Consider the following 23779-nt stretch of genomic DNA (forward strand, 5'->3'; position numbering starts at 1 on the left):
GGGATATTTAGTGAGTGTATTCCCGTCTTTGGACAAATTTGCCGTGTATTATGAACCATTAGGGATCTATACAGTATGCATATATCTGAAAGAAACACGTAAGTTAGATTCCTTACCTTAGAATATCCCCAGGCGTCAGGCTGGATCCGGAAAGATTTTTCATCAGCAATACCCTTGTGCGTCGCTAGGCGTCGTCTGCGGCTCCGCGTCCGTCGTCGGCGTCATGATCGCCGGGATGACGTCGTCGGAGTACTTAGACGCCGCCCTTGCGCGCTGACGTCAGTTCTTCTTTTTTCCGCGCCAGTAAGCGCAGATCCGGGAAGAGCATACTCTTTAGTCACTATTTGACTAAGCTTTTGGAACTTTTTTGGTTTATCTTTCGAGTCGACCTCGACTCCGGGTGCCGGTAGGGATGCCCGGTTTCAAGCCGTGCGACGCCTGTCACCGACTGATGTCGATTACGGATCACCACCGCCGGTGTCTCTACTGCCTTGGGGCTGCCTTGGGGCTGACCATGATGCCGAGTCATGCCCCGACTGCCGTTCCTTGACCTCGAAGGCTAGGCGGGAGCGGTCCCGCAAGCTCCTCGAGATCCGGCAGTCGTCCCTGCACCGCTCAAGGTCCCTGTCGAGGAGGAGGTCGAGGGACCGGTCGCGGAGCCGCAGCCATCACCGCTCATCGGGTTCGAAGTCCTCGCATTCAGGTAAGTCGAGGCACAGTAAGAAGAAGTCGAAGAAGCAACATCGCTCTTCTGACTCCCCTCAACGGTCGCGTGACTCGGCTGAGGGTTTGGGTGGTACCACCCGCGCGGCTCAGTCGGAGCCACAGGAGTCGCATCCGGCCCCATACCCTCCGGTCCCTGGGCCTAATGGGACTCCGGGCGAGATCCGGGACTTCCTTGTGGCCATGAAGAGTCTCGCTCCGCCATCGAGGCCTGCCGGCGCGCCTTCGGCTCCCGCAGGTCCGACTGGGAGGCCTAGCGAGCCGGCGGCTCCGGCCCCGGCATCGACTTCAGTCCCGACGCCGCAGGCCCCCGTGGGATCCAAGCCTGGATCCCGGTCGACACCGGTTGACCTTACGACCCCTCCGCCGGCGCCGACCACTATGGTGCCACACCCGGCGCCGTCTTCGGACGACATCGTCCCCAATTTTATCCCTGGTCCGGCGACGGAGCGGTGCCGGCCGGCGCCATCTCCGGCGCCGATGGATGAGCAATTCATCTACCGCCCGGCTCCGACCCTTCAGCCTGTCTACCAGGAGTCGGATGACAGGGACGACTGGGAGGGGTCTGAGGACCCTCTGGCACAGCAGTGCCAGTTTGATCAGGACTGGTCAGAAGAGCTGGGGGATGCAGGTGGTCTCCCCACCTCCCATGACACTGGCTTCATCTCTCCTCCCGTGGCTACGGAGGAGGGTGCTACCTATTCTGTGGTGCTGCGCAGGGCTGCCGAAGCCCTTCATCTGGAGCTCCCTGCAGTGGCCGTGAGGACTAACCTCCTCACTGAAGTGCTTCAACCGCCAGTAAGCTCTTCGGAGCCTCTACTGCAGTTCAATGAAGCACTGACTGACGTTCTGATGGGCACCTGGTCCAAGCCCTCCACAGTCACTCCTGTGTACCGGAACGTGGCCTGGCGCCACTGCCCTGCACCGAGCGACCCCAGCTTTCTGTCGGTGCACCCTACCCCTGAGAGCCTGGTTATCCAGGCCTCTACGTCCCAGACCGCCTTCCCGTCCGCACCTCCGGATCGGGAATCCAAAAGGCTGGAACAGTTTGGGAAGAAGCTGTTTTCCTCCCTCAGTTTGGGGTTGCGGTCTATTAACACAGCGTGCCTTTTGGACCGTTACACCCACTCCTTGTGGCAGACGTGCTACCCAGTGTCCGGAGGAGGCCCGGACACGGCTCGCCCAGGCTCTTGCTGAGGGGCGGGATGCAGCACGGTACTCGATTTGATGTGGGCTTGACACCATGGACTCGCTAGGTAGGGCGATTGCGACGACGGTGGCGAATCGTCGCCACGTCTGGCTGAGATCCACAAATTTTTCCGGGGATGTCCAGAGCATGCCCTTCGATGGCCGTTGCCTTTTTAGCAACAAAGCGGATAGTGCGCTGGAGCGCTTTAAGGACTCCAGGGCTACGGCCAAGTCCTTGGGCCTCTCTGCCCCGCGCCCGCAAACTTCCGCTTTTTGCCCCTTTCGTGGCCAAGGAAGGGGCGCCCCCACTCGTCCATCTAGCCACAGGCCGCAGAACCAGCCTCAACGCGAACATGGATTCCGCCAAGGCAGAGCAGGGGGACAGAGAGCCGGTCAGCCCACATCTGCCCCAGCAGCATCTGCCTCAAAGCCTTCCTAGTCCGACCTTTCAGGCCCATTCCACGCCAGTGGGAGGCAGGGTTCGCCATCACCTACTCCACTGGCATACCATCACGTCAGACAGGTGGGTGCTGCAAATCGTTCCGAAGGGGCTGCTCCCTCCCCTTCGAGGCGACCCCTCCAGCCATGCCACCGCAGTACCACCGCATGTTGGGGGATCACTTGCAACTTCTGCAGGAGGAAGTTACGGCCCTCTTGGCCAAGTGGGCCATCGAGTGCGTTCCTGCCCCAGAAGTAGGTTGGGGTTGTTATTCCCACTACTTTCTGGTTCCCAAGAAGGGCAAAGGGGGCCTACGCCCTATCTTGGACCTCAGGAGTGTCAACGCCTTCCTCCGGAAGAAGAAGTTCAAGATGCTCACCTTAGCTCAGGTTCTGGCTGACTTGGGACCCTGGAGACTGGATGGTAGCGTTGGACTTGTAGGACGCATATTTCCACATCCCCGTCATGCCGGCCCACCGGCGTTACCTGCGGTTCACGGTAGGCCATGAGCACTTTCAGTTTACCGTGCTCCCCTTCGGCCTCATCAGTGCCCCTCGGGTGTTCGCGAAAGTGATGGCAGTGGTCGCAGCTCACCTGCGCAGATTAGGGGTTCCAGTCTTCCCCTATCTCGACGACTGGTTGTTGAAGGCGGGCTCGCCCCAGGCAGTCGTCTCCCACCTCCAGACTACGGCCGACCTCCTGCATTTGCTGGGGTTCTCCATCAACGTGCCGAAGTCGCATCTGAGTCCCTCCCAGAAGTTCCTTTTTATCGGACCGGTTCTGGACTCGACGTAGTTTCGGGTCTATCCTCCGAAACAGCGGGTTCGGGATATTCAGGGTCTGATTCCGATCTTTCAGCCTTTATCCCGAGTTTCGGTCAGGTTGGTGCTGCGGCTGCTGGGTCTGATGGCCTCCTGCATCCTGCTGGTACATCACGCCAGGTGGCGGATGCGAGCTCTGCAGTGGGACCTGAAGTTCCAGTGGGCTCAACATCGGGGCAACCTGTCCGACCACGTCCTGATCATGGAGGGCACTGGAAGGCAGTTGCAGTGGTGGCTCACGGACCGCGATTGGGTCAGTGCAGATCCCTCTCCCTACCCCAACCGGAGCACGTAGTGGTGACGGATGCGTCCCTCCTGGGATGGGGGGGGGGCCACATGGGGCGCCGGCACTCCAGCGGAGTCCCGGCTCCATATCAACCTATTGGAGCTGCGGGCGACCCGACTTGCACTGAAGGCATTCCTTCCCTCTTTTCGGGGAAGTGTAGTGCAGGTGTTCACGGACACCTCCACCGCCATGTGGTATTGCAACAAACAGGGCGGGGTGGGGACATGGACCCTTTGTCAGGAGGCTCTGCGCTTCTGGACATGGCTGGAACATCAGGGCATCACCCTGGTGATTCAACACCTGGCAGGCTCTCTGAACGCCAGGGCGGACGAACTCAGCCGCCGGTGCATGATGGATCACGAATGACGTCTGAACTCGGACGTGGCGCAAGGCCTCTTTCGGCAGTGGGGAGAGCCTTGGTTAGATCTATTCGCCACCGAAGAGAACGCGCAATGTCATCAGTTCTGAGCGTTGGAATTTCCAAGGCAGCACACGCTCGGAGACACTTTTCGTCGCGAGTGGAGTTGCGGTCTGTTGTACGCCTTTCCGCCTATACCACTTCTGCCCAGAGTGCTGAAGAAAATCAGGCACGACCGGGCCCAAGTCATCCTTGTGGCTCCGGATTGGGCACGAAGATACTGGTATCCCGATCTACTCAGTCTATCAGTCGATCCCCCGATTCGACTGCCTATTCAGGAGGCCCTTCTGTCACAGCAGCAGGGGACGGTCCTCCACCCGAACCTGTCCCGCCTCCACCTCCATGCGTGGAGATTGAGCGGCAACAGTTGATGCCATTTGACTTGCCTCATGAAGTCTGTGATGTCATTCTGGCAGTCAGGCGTCCCTCCACTAAAACGGTATACGCCTGCAGGTAGAACAAATTTGTGGCATGGTGCACAGCAAAGGCTGTGGATCCCCTTTCCGCCCCTCTTTCAGAAGTTCTCCTCTTTCTTCTTTCCCTGGCCCAGCAGGGCTCTGCTCTGGGCACCCTCAAGGGATATCTTTCATCTGTTTCTGCTTTCTTACGGCTTCCTGATCAGCCTTCTCTTTTCAAGTCCCCTGTTGTTGCTAGATTCTTTAAAGGCATTACTCATAGGTTTCCTCCTGTCCCTTTCATAATGCCTCAGTGGGACTTGAACCTGGTGTTAACCTTTCTGATGTGCGCTCCTTTTGAGCCACTTCATAATTGTCCTCTTCGTCTTCTGACTCTTAAGACTGCTTTCCTGGTTGTCATCATCTCTGCCAAGCGAGTGAGTGAGTTCAAGGCTCTTTCTTCTAAGCCTCCTTTCCTGTTCATCTGGACAAGGTTGTTCTCAGGACTCGTCCTTCCTTTCTCTCTAAGGTGGTAACTGCCTTTCACATCTGCCAGTCTGTTACATTGCCCACCTTCTCTCCGCCTCCGCATCCCTCGAAAGAGGAAGAGAGGCTCCACCGTCTGGACCCAAAACGTGCGCTGTCCTTCTATCTGGACCGCACAAAACAGTTCCGGGTGGACGACCAACTCTTCGTTGGCTACGTGGGCGCTAAGAAGGGGCGGGCGGTGCACAAGCGGACCATCTCTCGGTGGGTCGTTTTGTGCATTAAGGCCTGTTATTCCTTGGCTAAGAAGGAACCTCCATTGGGGCTGAGGGCCCATTCCACTCGGGCCACAGCGGCTACTACTGCCCTGGGACGGGGAGTCCCTCTGCAGGACATTTGTCAGGCAGCAACGTGGGCCTCGCTGCACAGGTTTGCCAAGCATTACTGCCTGGACAGCCAAGTCCGGAGAGACGGCTTCTTTAACTGTTCCATTCTCCAGGACTTCCTGGTGTGATCTTGGTTCGCAGACCCGTCACCGGGGTTGGTATTGCTGGGGTATCTATTCTAAGGTAAGGAATCTAACTAACGTGTTTCTTTCAGATGAACAAGTAACTTACCTTCGGTAACGATATATCTGTAAGAAACATTAGTTAGTTAGATTCCTTACCGCCCCACCCATCCTCCCCGTTCTGCGAACCGATATCTAGGATTAAGGTCATCCCTTTCAGGGCCCTAGTTTCATGGCACCAGTGTCGGTTTCTTGCATGGCTCTGCATTCCTGGCGCGGAAAGCTATGTACAGAACTGACGTCAGCGCGCGAGGGCGGCGTCTAAGTACTCCGACGACGTCATCCTGGCGATCACGATGCCGCCGACGGACGCGGAGCCGCAGACGATGCCTAGCGACGCGCAAGGGTATTGCTGACGAAAGATCTTTCCGGATCCAGCCTGATGCCTGGGGATTTTCTAAGGTAAGGTATCTAACTAACTAATGTTTCTTACAGATATATCGTTACCGAAGGTAAGTAACTTGTTTATTAGGCATGCACGATTGGATGAACTAACAAGCATTTGCAATGCAATAGGTCTCGCAACTACGGGAGTTTGAGCTATCGGCATTGTAAATGACAATGCTTTTTATTTTTGTTCTGGTTTTTATAACATAAATAAAAGGCATTGTCATTTACAATGGCAATAGCTTAAACTGCGTAAATGCAAGCCCTATTGCATTGCAAATGCTTGTTCGCTCAGTCATTGAGACTATTGAGAGAGGTTTCCGGTTTCCCCCTCCACAATTTAATTGTTTTAGCTTATATGTTTTATTCTTACCCATGCCTTATCTTTGTAGGACCAGAGACTATGGGTGGATGTAAAGTGCTGTGCTGTCCTAGTGGGGTCTGGTTTGTGTTCAATAAAACGATGGATGGATAGATACTTCCCAAATAGGCATTGAATTCAGGAACACTGTGCTCGTGACCAGGTACTGAGCATGGTCGAAGGCCAAACCCTCCACTCGGAGCCCACTGTACATATCCTTCATCAAAGTACTGTGTGCTCTGGGCATATATGGGATGGGTGCATTTGTGGCCAGTGGCCACACGCCGCAGTCATTGTCCACAAGGTGGAAGGCCATGTTCAGTGTACTGAATGGCCACAAGGCTGAATATTTATATTGTATACTTTTGTGGTCACATTTGTGTCCGAATTAAATTGATTTGACTGATTGACTGAATGTAGGGCATGGTTGAAGGCAAGCACTGCTCAGAACCTGCTGCACAAGGACACTGGTCTCCACTCGGTCTGTTGTAAGCTTTGGCTCTTCCATGAAAGGCTGTGCTCCTTTTCACCACACTGTTAACCATGGCAGGTCCATGTCCACCGCTTAAGTGACAGGATTCTGCTTATGAGAAAACTTTGACCATGGAGGTGTTTTTATCATTGTAAGACTGATGAGACCATTACTTTATTTCTTTGTTTGAGTCACAAGCTAGTTCCATTGAATTGCTGATACATACAGAATGCATTTCTGTTGAATACCTAATTTCCAATGGATTCTTTGTTTTGGTGCCCAATAGTACTCTGATTCATCCCATGTGGTGAAAAAGTGCAGCTCACCATTAAACATCCTGAGAAACACCATGTCTTGTATCAACATTGACCCCCAAAATACCCCTGACCAGAGCCACCATTTTTCCTAGTTCAAACTACAAACAAATCGTAATATGGCACAGTTGGCCCTTCAGATCATATACCTAAGGCTCACACACAACCTGTTCTAGTCCAAACCCTTGCATCGGCTCCTCTTCTCTAGCGGTGAGTGACACCATTTGCAGATGCTAGAACAGCAGTGAAAGGTGGGGAACTCGAAAGCTGGATGGTGGCGTTGCATGTTGCAGATTCCTCCTTTGACGGTCTCTTCACTGTCCAACATGCAACACCTGTTCAGGAAATCTTTGTCTGCGCATGTAGAGTGGCTTCACTTCTGGCACATCCCTCTTTTGAAAGTGCAGTAGACGCTGTGTATCCTGAAAACAATGTCCCTCATGCTCTTCAGATGCACGTTTGGCACTGTGAGACCTTCATTGTGAGTGCCCCGGTGTGTGGCTGTTAATTCTGCACCCACTGAGTTAATGATACAGAGGGTCCCAAAGAATTTCAGTGGTGTAGAATTTACGGGGATTCCTGGCTGAACCCCTAGAAAGTGAGACATTGTCTGTGGAAGTCTCTCCTTTTCCCCCATGTACTTTGTCCCGGAAGTGTAGACTGCTGGAAGCCATGAGAGGTCTGTGGCCAGTAGCAAAAGGTGCAGCTAATGGGGAATTCCGGGGCACTCCTATCCAGACCCGTGGAGTACCCTTCTACTCTCAACCGCTCTTTGTGTACACAGCATTGACGCTCATCAAGTCTCACACCTGGCAAGCGTAGCTTTGATGATGAAGCAATGAAATGCGTGTCCAGTGACTTATTCGACCTTGGGTTATAGCGTAGATCTTGCATTGCATAGTGACTGGTTCGAATAAACACTTAGCCACACATTTCTGCTCAAAAGGGCGGGTATTTATCCACTGGTCCCAGGAGATGACGTGCACAAAGAGGTAAAAAAGCCATACCTGTCAGGCAGAAAATAAATTCCATACAAAAGCGTTGCACACCTGTGACATCATAGCTGTGCACAAGGACTTGACGGCCTACTGCGCGGTTACACACATTATGTTTCACAGAGTCGATATTGTGCTGTATATTCTTAATTTAATTTTCCAATATGTTACTCAATAATTTAAGATACGTGTATTTGGTACCTTAAAAATAACTCCGTCTTCTACGTCACGCGGGCATTAAGACCTCGTTTTGTTACCCAGCACTCTTGTTCGTAAATAATTTGTTATATTGCATTCTGTGTTCTTTCAGGGCAATTATCAACCACTTCAATCCCAAAATCGAATCCTATGCAGCAGTGAATCACATATCCCAGCTGGCCGAAGAGCAGGTAAGATGACTCTAATTTAAGGTTGCCCTTAATATATCGCTGCTGTTGCTGACTGGCAGCGCACAGAACTTTTCTTTGCTGGTGTTGATTAACGTTTAGGAATTGTATGCTGCTGTTCTCTTTGTTTCTACTGTGGATACCAGAGTAGTTGCAGTGAATAAAAATGTCTGAGCAGCATTACGCCACCCAGCTGTACAATATTTTGTAGAGACAAATTTGTAACGTCATCTCAAGTGCAGGTGTTTTGGACGACGGGGACCTGTCTTTTGGTGTGGGAGGTAAAAGTCAGGCTGTGCAGAAAATCAGGACTTAGTCATTCCCCAAGCCTTTCTTCTTTTGAAACAGGTGAGCAACAAGTGGAGCAAAATAAGTTGCGGCTGCTGCCCATTCTATGTGGCGGGGCTGTGCAGGGAAAAATAGATAAATATACACTTAAGTTCTGCTCCCTCACTGCGCCTCACTGCTCCTCTGCTCCTGACACTGCAGTTCCCATGAGCACAGGCTCCCAGCTCACCCCGCAATCCCAACGATTCTCTTATACTACTACTTCAAGCAAGAGAAAAGCCATGGGATTGGGCGGAGCGGCCCAGTTTCATGTTTCTGCAGGGACTGGGAGCCCTGCAGATATATCCAAGGAATAGCCTGGAGATATCCAAGTGTGCATGTTGATTTGGCTCGCCCTGGGCTGCCGGCCAAGCCAACAATTGCACTTTTAGTGCCCACTACTCCTCCTCACCCTGCTGGTGATGCTGCGACCTGGTCCACCCTGCCCCAGACCCGGCGGACTCAGCAAACTCAGCCGAGTCAATTAATTTTTTTTTATAATAAAAGTGTTTTATTATCATTTAATATTTCATTTTCTGCCTTTCAGCAGTGGGCCGACGACGCTCTTCCGCTATAGCGGAGGAGGCGTCCCTGAGCAAAAGGGAAGGGTTGGATTATTTTCAGACTTCTGTGGCATTCAAAAAATATTATGCCGCTATAATACTGAAGGGACACTTTGGTAGCACATAATTCATCTTCGGGATCGAAGCCTAAAGTAGGAATTTGTACTGAGCGCAATGTGAATTTCATTTTTTTACCTACAAGTAGAGTAAGCTAATTATTTGATCTATATACCAGAGTGGAAACAACCCAGAACTCAGCTGAGCAGGAGAGGAACCCCTAGTGTTTCTTCTAGAAGAATGGCATTGCTCATGGATTACATTTCCATAGAACTAGTTAAAAAAGCATTCTATTGAGCTGCCAGTTGCAAAAAACATTTGATTTGGAAGCCCTGGAAGTCAGAGCCATCACAATAAATGGACCAATAATAATGGCTCATGAAGTAGAATGTTGTTTTTCACTGAGAGCATATACAAATTCCGTTAGAGCTAGAAACATTCACTACCCCTAAAGGTCCATTGTCCGAAACATTTTCCAGCATGGTTGTACACAAAAAGAATCCTCCTGGAATTTTGACTCCACTTTGCCAACTATAGCTTGAGAACATACCTTTCTAAACGTTTTCCCCATCACACTAGCTTATTTTAAGACCAGGGGCCTGATGTAGGTGGCTAAATACCGGTCGGTAACCCCGAAATTCGGTAAATTTCAGGGTTACCGACCGGTATTTAGCCATTCCTAATGTAGGTGATGATTCGGTAAATACCGAATCGGTATTTAACGAATCTGTATTTACCGAATCGGTAAATGCAATGTAGAAAGCACATAAAAGAGTGCTTATGTGCTTTAATAATCTGTTAATTACCACCAAGCCCATAGGAATGAATGGGTAGGTATTCCTTATTACCGAATTTAAGGAATATTAAGGAATCTGGTTTTTTTTACCGATTCATTAGCTACATAAGAAATACCGATTTCTTAATACCGAATCGGTAAAATTCGGTATTAAGAATTCAGTATTTATGGATTATCTACATCTGGCCCCAAGTTCTTTGGGCTATTTTATCCTAATGGTAGCTAGCAGTCCTGCATACAGACTGCACTTTATTTGCCGCGCTGTGGCATTCTCTTGGCATTTACTAAGTTCCTCCGTGTTGCTCCTGGTAGGTCGAGAATCGTAATGAAATGTTGACACTCTTTACCTCCACAGTGCACAGATTCCCTATGTAAATTTGAACATTTGCTTCTGATGGAGACTTCTAACCGCAGAACCCTTACCTTGGAAATTTCCTCAGATGCCAGACTGGATGCACAAGATTTTGATTACAACTCCCTTGTGCCCCAGTAGGTGGCACATGTCGCTCTGCATTATTTCTGTCTCAAACTGTATATGATGTTGGGGCCATTATATCTGCGCTACCTCTGCCAGCTGAGCTCAGTTATGTTTTTTCCGCTTCTTCTGACGCATGACCTGGCGCTGTTCCCTCTGGTCCATCAGGCTTGACAGAATGTTTCTTCAAAATGTTTTCCAGTGTGCAAGGGAGGTGACCCATCCAAAAACAACAGAGTTTAAACCATCCAAGGACTACTTCAAACAGATGTCAGTGACAGACCCATCTAAGGTCTGTCTGAGGTGTCTGTGCTCCATGCACGATTTGGCTTTGTGTGACAAGTGCACTGAAGGAAGGCTCGGAAGGTCTGATCCTGACTAAAGGTCGCTCCCCAGAGATTTTCATCCCATTCAAAACTTCAGGCACATTTAGAAAGAAGAAACACAAGAATTCAAAACACAGCTCACATCTTCCTGCCCCTCTCGTGAGACATTGCGTGGCTATGAGGGGGTACCTCCAGATCTTGGTCTCCCACTGTGGAACCTACTCCAACATTACTTCCAATGCAGCCTGTGTTCCCGGGGACATTGGCAACACCACAGCAGATTCAGGCTTTAAAACAGGTTATTCCATGAATTTTTGATACCCTTCCGGATCTCTCTGGCGTAGCTTTGGGCTCCAAGGTTTCGAGGTGGCTTCCATTCAGTCCACTGCCGGCAGGTCCTACTCTGATGCCAACTCCGCCACTCTCCCCAGTGTTGAACCTGCCTCCACTCCAATGCTTTTTCCAGTGCTGCAACTCATCCACAGCCTCGCTTGATTCCGAAATGGGAGCTGATGGTCCTTTCATAGAGTGACACCAACCTCGTCTCTATCCCCATTATGACTCCACATCATTGCCTCACCACCAACATGAATTAGGAGATGACAATGACATTTCTAATCAGATTAATAATGACAAGAACCTGTTTTTGAATTTGCAGATGCCAATAACCTAGATACTTCTCCTGACACTATCATCCACTCACCTTTCCAAAATGTGACCACAAACGAGTATGCCTCCTTTGACACAGTGATAAGTAGGGTGGCAGAAAACTTGCACCTCACACGACCCTCCACTGAGGTAAAAATACATTTTTTTATAGAAGTGTTTCATCCCGGACACACTAACCAGTAGCTTCTATTACCATTCATTGATGTCTTTGCGGACACACTGTTGGGCAACTGGGCAAAACCAGGACCTTGCCCTCCTGTCAGCAGGCAGATTGCGAAAAGGCACAGGCCTGCTCCAGAGGATACTTCTGTCCTCCTCGATCATCCATCACCAGAAAGCCTGGCGGTTTAGATCCCCACCAGCCGTTTGAACCTCAATACAATTCTAACCACCCCATCAGACAGAGTTGATATGCATAGAGTCATTCAACAAAAGGATGTTCTCCTTGGCTAGCCTTGCCCTCAGGTCTGTCAATCCCAGCTGCCTTTTGAGAAGATATGCTCACGCTTCATGGGACATAGTTACTGATATCATGCCACCTTCCCAGACAATGTAAAGGCTAAATGTCTAGTGACTTATTCAAGTTGTGCAAGACACGAGGAAGTACCCTATTTGATCGGGCCTGGACGGAACCGGTGGGCTGGGTAGAGCAGTTTCCGCCAGCTGGGTGCTTAGGTGCCATGCTTGGATTCATTCCACTAGATTCTCCAGTGACATACAGCAGTCACTGATGGATATGCCCTAAGATGTGATTTGTCTCTTTAGAGACAAGGCTGATTCGATCCTAGAGCATTTAAATACAGTAAAGCAACTACGCACTCTCTTGAGCTTGCTCTGCCGGCTCAAAAGTTCTCCCAATAATGTTGCACCTGCCAAGCCTTCAGCAGGGGATATCAGAAGAGTAAACGCCCGAACATGTCTCAACAGTCCTTTCAAGTCCCTTCCAGATAGAAGCAGGAGATCAGGCCCTCAGCTCCCAGACCTCAGGGGCAACTATTTACCCAAACATTGGCCCTCTACCAGCTGCCGCAGACACACTTTAAGTCACCCTCGGCAACACATGATCGCCTGGTGGGAGGTCGCATCACTTTTCACCACTCCGCTTGCAGGAGCATCACATCTGACCAATGGGGGCTCCAGTTTATGAAACACTGTTATTCCCTACCCTTCCTGTTATTTTCCCTCAGATATGCCACCCAGTCCACAGCCCAACTTGAGGATACTTGTCCAAACTCCATAGGGAAGTTCAGAACTTTTTGGTCAAGGGAGCCTTAGAGAGGGTACCTGCATCAGAGATAGGGATAGGCTATTATATCTGTTGTTTGGGGGCCAAAAAGGACAGAAGCCTTGTTCTATCCAAAATCTTAGCCCTCTAAACTTCTTCTTTCAGAAGGGCAAATTCAAAATGCTCACCCTGGCCCAAGTTCTGTCTGCCCTGGATCCGTGAGACTGGATGGTGGTGTTGGACCTAAAGTACACCTGTTTTCACATCACCATCCTATAGGCGTTACCTGCAGTTTCAGAAAGGCCAACAGCCCTTTCAGTTATCTGTACTCCCTTTTGGCATTACAAGTATACACTGGGTGTTAACGAAGGTGATGGTGGGGGTCGCAGCCCACCTGCAGAGGTTGGCAACACTAGTCTTTCCATACCTCGATGATGGTTGCTGAAGGCAGACTCTCCCCAAACAGTTGTGAACTACATCCCGACTGGCCAACATGTTTTCATTGTTGGGATTTTCCATTAACGTGCGGAAGTCACTTCTGACTCCTTCACAACGGCTCCCTTTCTTCTGAGCCATCCTGGATATTGTGCTCTTCTGAACCTTTCCTTCGCCTCAACGAGTCCAGGTCGAAGTTTTCAGATAAGTACAAGAAAAAGCATAATAAGTTGAAGCGGGAATCTACCTCTTTCTGCCACTCTGGATTCCAAATTGGCCACACTAGCCTCCCTCCCGATCTCCATCACAACTAATTCAGAGTCTTGGTCCCATACACCCAGAGTTCCCCGGTCTGTAGATGATGTTGAAGCAAGTAGAAGCCTTCAGAGAGGTACTGCTGCATATTTTTGGCACTATGCTAGTTCCTTCTGGTGCGCCTTCGGGCCTCAAGAATCTGCAGGGGACTTCAGCCAAATTTCCACCAGCCCTGTTTGCTTTTGACACCATCTATGCCCCTTGAACCCACATTGGGTTTAACAATGGCTCTAGTGCTCACTTTGGTTCAAGCACCACCCCCTGTACACTGGTTCCCTTTGCATCAGGCCACTAACAACGGAAGATGATTTGCAGTCCATTATGTCCACTGTGAGTAGATTCGACCACAACCTCGACTGAGGCCACACCTGGCTCCAACATGCACAAAGCCAACAGTCAATCCTTCAGATTCAGACACTTTGCCCTTACCATGCGGTGGGGCCCAAGCTTTGCACAATCATTTCAGCATTGTCTCACACAATCTCAATTCTGATGAAGGAGATGAGTATATCCCATAATATGATGAGGAAAACTGGTATGAAGAACTCCAAAACACCGGTGGACTGGCTACTTCTTCAGATACTGGTCTTGTGTCCTCCTCTGGTCCTGCTACTGAGGAAAGCGTCTCCTTCGCAGTCGTTATTTGAAGGGAGGAAGAAGTCTTAGACCAACAGCTCCCTACTCTGGAGATGAAAATTCATGTTTTGACTGAGGCACTTCAGCCAGGTCTTGCCCCTAAACAACCACTGTTGGCATTTAATATGGGCCTCAAAGATACCCTTTTGGGCACTTGGGCAAAACATTTTCAGGTCCATCTGTTAATAGCCAGGTTAGTCATTACAGTCATCCTGCACTGGGTGACCTAGCCTTTCCTACACAACATCTGGTGCCAGAGAGTTTAGCCGTACAGATGTCCACCAGTAATGTCAGTTATAACGCCATCCCTACCACGCCGACTGATCGTGAGTCAAAACAAATGGAGACTTTTGCCAAGTAAATTTGCTCTGAGGTCTGTGAACATCAGCTGTCTTATAGGCCTGTATTCCTGTGCTCTCTGGAATACAGTGGCACAGGTTTTACCGACTGTTCCGGACCTTTGGGCATCTTTCTCAAGCTATTCAGGATGACTACAGCCCTGATGCAATGAAATTCATAATATGTTCTGACTTGGACACAACCAACTGCATAGGTTGAGCAACAGGCACTTGTGTGGCACTTTGATGCCATGCCAGGATGAAACCTGTAGACATTTCCAGGGCTGCCCAAGAATCCATGGGGGAAATGCCATTTAAAGGCTCTTTGGGGAAAATGCAGTATCCACCCTGGAATGGTTTAAGGAGAGTAGGGCGACAGCACATTCCCTGGGTCTTTCTGCACCCACCAGATAATTCCACTGACAACTTCGTGGCTATGGTCGGGGTTTTCAGTTTTGCCAACACCAGAAACCTCCACCAGCCCCGCAGGCCTTTCAGCTATTTTGTGGCAGAGGCTAGAGTTCTTTGACAGACACTCGACAGCTCAGCCTCCCACCCCTCCTACATCAACAGCTGCAAAAAACTACTTTAGAGTGTCCTTGCCAGCACACCGGCACCCTGTCGGAGGCAGGATCAGATATTCTCTCAAAGGTGCATGCTATCGCTTTGGACAATTGGTTCCTCCAGATTGTACATCTGGGCTATACCCTCCCATTTCTTTTAACCCAACACACCCTCCACTAAAGTTAGGGTGGCTGAGGGGGGACCACCTTTCAGTCTTGCAGTAGGAATGCAGACTCTACTGGCCATAATAGACAATAAAGGATGTCTAGTATCAGAAGTAGTAACTGGATGTTTCTCCCGCTACTTCCTTGTGCCAAAGAAAGATGGAGGCATTGGTCCTATTTTAGATCTTCACACTTTTAATACCTTCCAAGGAAGAACAAATTCAGGATGCTCATGCTAAACCAGTTCCTGTCCGCCCTGGATCCCAGAGACTGAATGGTGGCATTGGACCTGCTGGATGCTTATTTCCATATCCCTCTCCTGAAATCCCACAGATGCTACCTGCTGTTCGCAGTGTGCCAAGAGCATTTTCAGTTCACAGTGCTCCCTTTTGGCCTAATCAGTAGTCCTCCAGAGTCATGAATGTGATGGTGGTGGTCACTGCACCCCTTTGGAGGTCCGGGGTACTAGTCTTTCCCTACATTGATGACTGGGTGCTGAAGGAGAGCTTACCCCCAGACAGTCGTCAAACACCTTAAGAGCATTCTAACATCATTGAGATTCACTTCTAATGTGCCTTAGTCACACCTGACTCCTTTGCAGATGCTCCCGTTCATAGGAGCTATTCTCAATTTGGTGCATTTTGGCGCTTTTCTCCTGAAGTGGAGAGTCTAGGACATGTGAAGGTGGTGAAGGGTGTCTTCTATTAATGGGAACCCTTGCTCAAGATTTTCTCCACTGCTGAGAACATGCAATGCCATTTTTATGTGCTAGAGTTTCCAAGACGGCTCTTTCTCTGAGACTTGTTCTATCTAGAGTGGGGCTTGTGACTGTATACCATCCCGCTGCTTCATCTCCTGCCCGAGTTCTGAAGAAGATTAGAAATGAAGCGGCCCAAGTCATTCTAGTGGCATCGGATTGTGCCAGGCGAGTGTGATATCCAGAGCTCCTGGGCATGAGCTTGTATTCTCTGATCAAGTTGATACTTACAAAGGATCCTCTGTCGTAGCAGCAGGGTAGGATACTGCACTCAAAGTTGCACATCTGAAAGAAACACGTTAGTTAGATTCCTCACCTTAGAATATCCCCAGGCGTCAGACTGGATCCGGAAGATTTTTCGTCAGCAATACCCCTTGCGCGTCGCTAGGCGTCGTCTGCGGCTCCGCGTCCGTCGTCGGCGTCGTGCACCGGAATGACGACGTCGGAGTACTTAGACGCCGCCCACGCGCGCTGATGTCAGTTCTTCTTTTTTCCGCGCCAGTAAGCGCAGATCCGGGAGAGCTACCCCTTTTAGTCTTTTTTGACTAAGTTTTTTTGATCCTTTTTGATCTTGTCTCAACTCCGGTGCCGGTAGGATGCCTGGTTTCAAAGCCTGTGCTGACTGTAACCGCTTGATGTCGGTTACGGATCATCACCGCCGGTGCCTTTACTGCTTGGGCCTCGACCACGACGCGGAGTCGTGTTCAGACTGCAAGGCCCTGACCTCGAAGGCTAGACGGGAGCGGTCCCGTAAGCTCCTCGAGATTCGCCACTCGGCTCCGCGCCCCTCTCGATCCCGGTCCAGGAGGAGGTTGTTCTGCTTGGGTTTTCGGATCAGATAGAACCCGCTCATCAGAGCCTCTCTAACCCAGCCAGAACGTTACCCTCTCCCTAGGGCCTATCCACAACAAGTAACCACCGATATATATACCACCTAAGGACAGGGAATTCCTACTATATATATATATATATATAATATATATATATATATATATATATATATATATCTAGACCTCTTATAATACAAGTGGCGGCCTCGCGATCCCAGACGGACCCAGGACTTCCTACCCAGACGGCAGCCTCAGCCTCGCGGTCCCAGACGGACCCAGGACTTCCTACCCAGACGGCAGTCTCAGCCTCGCGGTCCCAGACGGACCCAGGACTTCCTACCCAGACGGCAGCCTCAGCCTCGCGGTCCCAGACTGACCCAGGACTTCCTACCCAGACGGCAGCCTCAGCCTCGCGGTCCCAGACGGACCCAGGACTTCCTACCCAGACGGCAGCCTCGCGGTCCCAGACGGACCCAGGACTTCCTACCCAGACGGCAGCCTTAGCCTCGCGGTCCCAGACGGACCCAGGACTTCCTACCCAGACGGCAGCCTTAGCCTCGCGGTCCCAGACGGACCCAGGACTTCCTACCCAGACGGCAGCCTCAGCACAAGTTCATCCTATGATTACCATAACATACAACAGGGGAATCAGTTTTACTATTTATCAGATCACACAAGAACTGCCAGTTTGAGCACAACCTGTTCTCTGGTTCGAGGGGCTCCTCTCTCCCTTATTCAGTTACCACTTACCTGATCAGGGTTAACATCTGTTCATGTCAAGTCACAGCTGACTAGAAGAATAGACTACCCTCTTATACAAGAACACGCAGCACATGTTGATTCACTACAAACTGGATACTTTATTATTCATTATATACGCAATCACATAACATTACTGTGTAACACATAACCTGCAAAGAAAAGTGAAAGATTAGGTTGTACACTCTAATAAGAAAGGGGTCGACATCACCTTAGTCGTGTGTAGCCTGCACTCAATGGTCATCTAGGTTCCCTTCTCGTCTGTGCCTCGGCTCGCCTGGAGGTCACACCTCCGTAGTCTCCCTTCTCCGAGTCACTGGGACCTCTTCCTCATCGGCTACTCTCTCCTCTCTGGCAATTCTGCTAGAAGAGTATCTGTCTCTCGGTTTTTCTCCGCCTTCAAGTTTGTCATCTGTCTTCCCTGGAATAAGTAGTAGCTTTACTGCTAACGGCTAGATGCCGCCTACGGACTGAAGTAAGTGCCACGTAACTGCCTCAGACTTTCACTAATATAGAGGTGCATTTCCTCATGGAAAATTCCGGCCCGTAACCTGCCGCCCACCAAATTCTTGTACCTCCCCGTACCAAGGACACTTTCCCAGCCGGCCGGCCTGATGTAGTGTCTTCGGCATGAAGAAAAATACAATCCTTCGATAAGAGCCGGTCTGAACCGGTTCTCTCCAAGCGAATAACACCTCATAACTAAAACATCCCCTTTAACCTAGAAGCATCTCAAGCTGCCGGAGCAGAAAGAAAGATGGAGTCTCTCCCGTTTGAGGCCTACCAGGCCTGAATTCAGCACGGCTCCATGAAATACCCTCACTACAGGGCAGGTTATCCCTAATACTAACAAATCTATCCCCTAGGATATGTGTGCAAGCCCTAATCTATGGGGAAGAACACAGGATCATGTCGAAGTGCCTAGTAAATAGACTTCATTCACTACTCTAACCCTTAGGCTTGAATGGTGAGAGACTGAAGTCACCCTAATCACCCGTCAACACAATAGGGCCGGGAAAATCGAGCAGTACATTTCACCCTTGACTTTAGTCTATTATACATTCATTAAACAGAACTAACATCTGTGGAAGAATAATATGAAACAAAGCTAACTGATCTATGTCTAGTACCAAATGTGCAGAATTGAAGTAGTGAAGGAATACACTGAATAAAGCAACAGATAGAAATCAAAACAGCGATGGTAATCAGAATACCTCCTAATATTTGACGTAACAGATACAAATCAGGTAACCAATTAAAGAGCCAGTCAAACCAGTCCTGGTCAATGTGTTTTCTAACTTCCTCCGTCAAGTCATGTAGCTTGTCAATGTGAGCGCGAATGGATTGTGTATGATCAGACAAGTTAAAACAACAAAGACCCTCAAAATCAGAACAATCGTGTCCATGTTTAAGCAAAAGATAATCAATGGCCGCTCGATTTTGCAAGATGGCTCTCCGTTCACCCTGGGCGTCTAACAGCATGTCAGACAGGACTGTAGAAGTATGATTAATGGATTTTACCATCCAGCAGGCCATTTTCTCAATAGATTTAGCATTATAAACCGCCAAAGCAGGAACACCAATAATTGAAATAGCCAGGCTAAGGTATTCAGACTTGGAATATAAATGCAAAGATGAGTCACAATCCTCCTGTAACATCACTGTATCTCGAATCACACGAGAATTGGCATTCGGATGTGACGAGAACATCAGTAAACTGAGTCTCGTAATGGCACAAGGGCCACCAGAAATATTTGCGGGGACATATGGCCAGGAAGTATTACCACATGAGAAAAGCCATCCGGCAGGTAGTAACATCGTGCGATAATGACTAGGGGTAACTACCAAACTCTTGCAAGTCATATTGTTCTGGACCGAAGCACATGTTTTCGTTGTCCTTTGAAAGCACAAAGTTCGCTCATGAAGGGTAAAGGAAGTAGCACCTTTCAATTTTAGACGCAGACATTCAGAAATTGCACTAGGATTACACGTAAGGAAAAAACACATATCTCCTTGTGTGATATTATAGGTAACTATTTGGGACTGGACGGGGGGTATCTGGTCTGGTAGTTCAGTACATAAGGGGCAATACGCATGGGTGGCAAAATCGCCCAGAAGAACATTGGGGCGAGCCTTTGAAATGTTGAAAATATTAGTCAAAGTTTCCAGCGAAGCAGGGACAGCAACCAGACAGGTCGCTAAGATGTCGTGTACAGATCTCATCGGCGTCAAACAAAAGTGAGGGGCATCGGTCACCCTTTTCGCCAGTAAGGTCCAAAAGTTCGATGACGAATCCCACGCAGCGAGGGAACGCGACACTCGGGTGCGTAGCTCATCCCGGGTTGACGGGATTCCTCCTCTCTCGTCGAACCAACCCGAAAATAGTCCGACGACGACACATCCTGCAGCAACAGTCCAAAGAATGATCTGAAAGAGAATCAAATACAGGCATTATTCATTCTCGTAAGTAACATTTGTCATCCGGGACCGCTTCCCAGCTATCTTTCCCTGGTCTCATAACTAAAATGGTGTTGTCATGACCGGTGGCGATGACCTCTGCTTGTTCAGGGGGATTCTTAGGCGACTGCACCCAAACCCTGGCCCCAGGGTTATCTGTGGAGCCAAAACCTTTCTGGCCTCGTACAGTTAGCAAAGTTGGGGCAGTGCCTTTTACCATCCCACCACTGAAGACAGGCATTATGAGTAATTGAGCCACTCGGTCAGTTCGATGGATCAGCAAGTCAGCCTTACTGCTATTCAGCAGGAGCACCTTAATCTCTCCCTGATAATCACTGTCAATGACCCCTCCAAGCACCTGAATGCCTTTTACAGCCAGCCCCGATCTAGGGGCGATTAATCCAAAATTCCCGGGTGGTATATGAACACCAACACCGGTCGCGATGATGACCCGATCTTTACCTTTTATAACGGTGTCATCCATGGCATGCAAGTCTAAACCTGCCGACCCTGGGGTCGCTCTACATGGAGCCAAAGCTCCGGGAGTAATTTCCCAGTACATCACAGTCTCTCTGATTTCATTTGGCTGAGCATTAACATTCGGAGGAAACAAACGCATAAGTGGAGATTCAGCATTTAGAAAAGGACGATTATTCAAAATTAATAGCGCTTGGGGCAAAAAGTCTCGCCATTTCTTATATTTGTCATCTGTCAATTTACGCAGCTGCTCCTTCAGCAGACCATTCAATCTCTCCACAAGACCCGAGGCCTGCGGATAGTATGGGATATGAAATACCCAGTCAATATTGTTTTCCACACAGAAGTCCTGTACCAATCTTCCACGAAAATGGGATGCATTATCAGATTGAATTTGGAATGGCACACCATAATACATCATAATCAATTCCAATGTTTTAATGGTATTCAATTGGGTAGCTTGCTTACAGGGAAGGGCTACCAACAGGCCACTGTATGTATCAACAATAGTGCAAACATATTGACAATTCCTACTCATGGGAAGTGGACCGATGTAATCAATCTGCCAAATTTGAGCGGGCAGTTTCCCGCGATGTAAATGACCTTTAACAATTTGGGGCACTTTGCGCTGTCTGATATGCTGACAAATGGGACAATGTAAAATAACATTCTTGATCAAATCTAGGGGAATATAAATTCCTCGATCAGCAGCCCACCTGCTAGTGGCTTTCTCTCCAAAATGTCCTGCCTTCTGGTGGGCCCATTTCGCCAATCCCGCAATATCAGAATCTTGCCTGTCCACCACTGCCTCAGCAATTTTAGATTTCTCATCTGCAATGTTATGAAAAAATTTGTCAAGATAATCTATCGGGGTGTGAGCATCCACATGGAAGATTGTAACAGTACTCTGTGGGAGCATCTCCCAAATCTCCTGCCATAATTCTTTTCCCCACAATTGTTTTGAATGCAATTCCCAATTATGGGAATGCCAAGTCGGTAACCAAACTGCCAGTCCATTGGCAGTAGACCAAGAATCGGTGAAAATATGACATGTGCCAGGTAACTCTTGTTTCAGAACTTGATAAACAGCATAAAGTTCAGCAAATTGACTGCTCTTACCTTCACCAGTTGTGCTCAGCAGTTTTTGTGTGATCGGATTATAGGACACTGCTTTCCAGTGCCGTTTCGTCCCTATGAACCTTGCTGAACCATCCGTAAACCAGACATGGTTTCTGTCCTCTGCGGACAAATTATCAAAAGGTCTACCCCACTTGACAGGAGACTCCTGTACTAAAGGTACGGAACATTCACTCTCAGTCTCAGTCGATGGCGCTCGCGCCACCTGCTCATGTAAAGATGCAACTCCTTTCTGTCCCACACGTGCCCTGTCTTGTATATACCATTTCCATTTAATCACACTCGCCTCTTGAGCATGTCCAATTCGGTGAGTTTTCGGCGAACTCATAACCCACTGCATGATAGGAATTTCAGGTCGCAAAACTATATCATGTCCCAAAGTCAGTTGCTCGGTATCCACCAGAGCCCAATAACATGCAAGTAACTGTTTCTCAAAAGGTGTATAACGCTCACCAGCATCAGGTAACTTTTTGGTCCAGAAACCCAACGGCACTCTACTCCTGCCTTGCTTCTGCCACAAACTCCAATTCGCATAAAGGCCCTGTACAGACACATTCAAATCCACCTCACCATCACGTACGGGCCATAAATCCAAAGCATGTTGAATTGCCTCTTTTGCTAGGTTGAACGCATCTTGCTGTGGTTTATCCCATTCAAATGCATTCTTTTTACGAGTGACACGGTACAAGGGGGCCAATATTTGACTCAAATGAGGAATATGCTGACGCCAAAAACCAAATAAACCAATGAAGCTTTGGGCTTCTTTCCTATTCCTCGGAACTGCAAAATCAAGAATTTTCTGTTTAACCTGAGGGATCACTTCACGGTGCCCTTCATGCCAATTAATACCCAAAAATTTTACAGCCTGGGACGGGCCTTGTAATTTATCCGGATTGATTTCCCAACCTTTCTCACGCAGGCACTCAATGACTCTGTCCAATTGGGTCTGAACTTCCTCTTGTGTTTCGCCTTGGATCAAAACATCATCAATATAATGACACATCTGAATTTGTGGATGAACCGGTACCTCAGCCAAATGCTCTGCCACCAGCCGGTGACATATCGTAGGACTATGCACATAGCCCTGAGGAAGACTTCTAAACGTCATCTGACGCCCATTCCACGTAAAACTGAACTGTTCCTGACACTCAGGGGCAATCGGAATCGAAAAGAAAGCATTAGCAATATCAATGGACGCATACCATGTACCTGGATGTTTTTGGATTCTTTCAATTAGGGTAATGACATCCGGTACTGCAACGGTCAAAGAGGGTGTGTGTTTGTTCAATTCTCGATAATCAACAGTCATACGCCAAGAATTATCACTCTTACGTACAGGCCAAACAGGATTATTCCAAGCAGAAGTAACTGGGGCTATAACACCTGCATCCACCAACTCCTGAATAGTGGTACTAATCTCCTCATGACCACCTGGAATACGATACTGCTTCTGACAAACCACTTTTGTCGCCTGAGGAACTTTTATGGGGGGCATTCGTAAACGACCAACCCGTATAGGCCTGGACGATATAGAATGCGTAGTTCCAAATTGGTAACATCCATCATCTAAATGCAAAGTCATTCCTTTCAAAATATCAATTCCAATTATGAATTCCAAGAGTGGCACCACTAGTACAGAGTATTCTTTTCTAGGGATTCTACCTATTCTCATTTCAAGTAAAGTTTGAACGGCAGGAGTTTCCTTTCCACCTAATCCAGTAATTGTAAAAGACTGACGTGTAAACTTCTTTGATTTTCCATGAATAAGAGTGGCCTCCGCTCCTGTATCTACCAATGCTCGGGCCCTTTGGATATTACGATGTCTCCAATAAATTTCAATATCTACATAGGGTCTATTATCTCTGTGAGCCCATCTGTGTACTGGAGCTTGACCTATTTCCTAGTCATGCTTACTGCATTCTGTGTACCAGGATAAATCAGGATAAAGACTCTCACGTTTCTTAGGTATCGGTACCTCCTGTTCATATCCATTCCCAGTACGAAATGGATTCGTGTCTTCTGCATTGCACTGCTTGTTTCGATCGGCCAAACTATGACGATCCTCTCTCCTCCTCAACTCAGGGGATTGATCCCTATCATCTCCACGTCTGCTGTAAACATAATCATTTTTTCCCCTCTCTCTTTCCTCTTCTCTCTCTCTCTCTCTCTCACGACGGGGGGACATATCACGTACATAACGTCGATCATCACGACGAACAGAGCGCCCACGGCG

The 23779-nt window shown here is 48.9% G+C and overlaps 1 protein-coding gene across 2 annotated transcripts in view; it reads left to right on the plus strand.

Annotated features, from left to right (window-relative positions):
- ARMH3 (armadillo like helical domain containing 3) overlaps positions 1 to 23779 on the plus strand; it is a 772183-nt gene that overhangs the window by 642553 nt on the left and 105851 nt on the right. For both annotated transcript variants that reach the window (XM_085606447.1, XM_085606449.1), the window contains one exon: positions 8164 to 8242. In XM_085606447.1, coding sequence (XP_085462573.1) covers positions 8164 to 8242 — 79 coding nt within the window. The remainder of the gene's footprint in view (positions 1 to 8163; positions 8243 to 23779) is intronic.

Source organism: Triturus cristatus, chromosome 1_2, assembly GCF_964204655.1.
Source record: "Triturus cristatus chromosome 1_2, aTriCri1.1, whole genome shotgun sequence".
In the NCBI taxonomy this organism is placed as follows: Eukaryota; Metazoa; Chordata; class Amphibia; order Caudata; family Salamandridae; genus Triturus; species Triturus cristatus.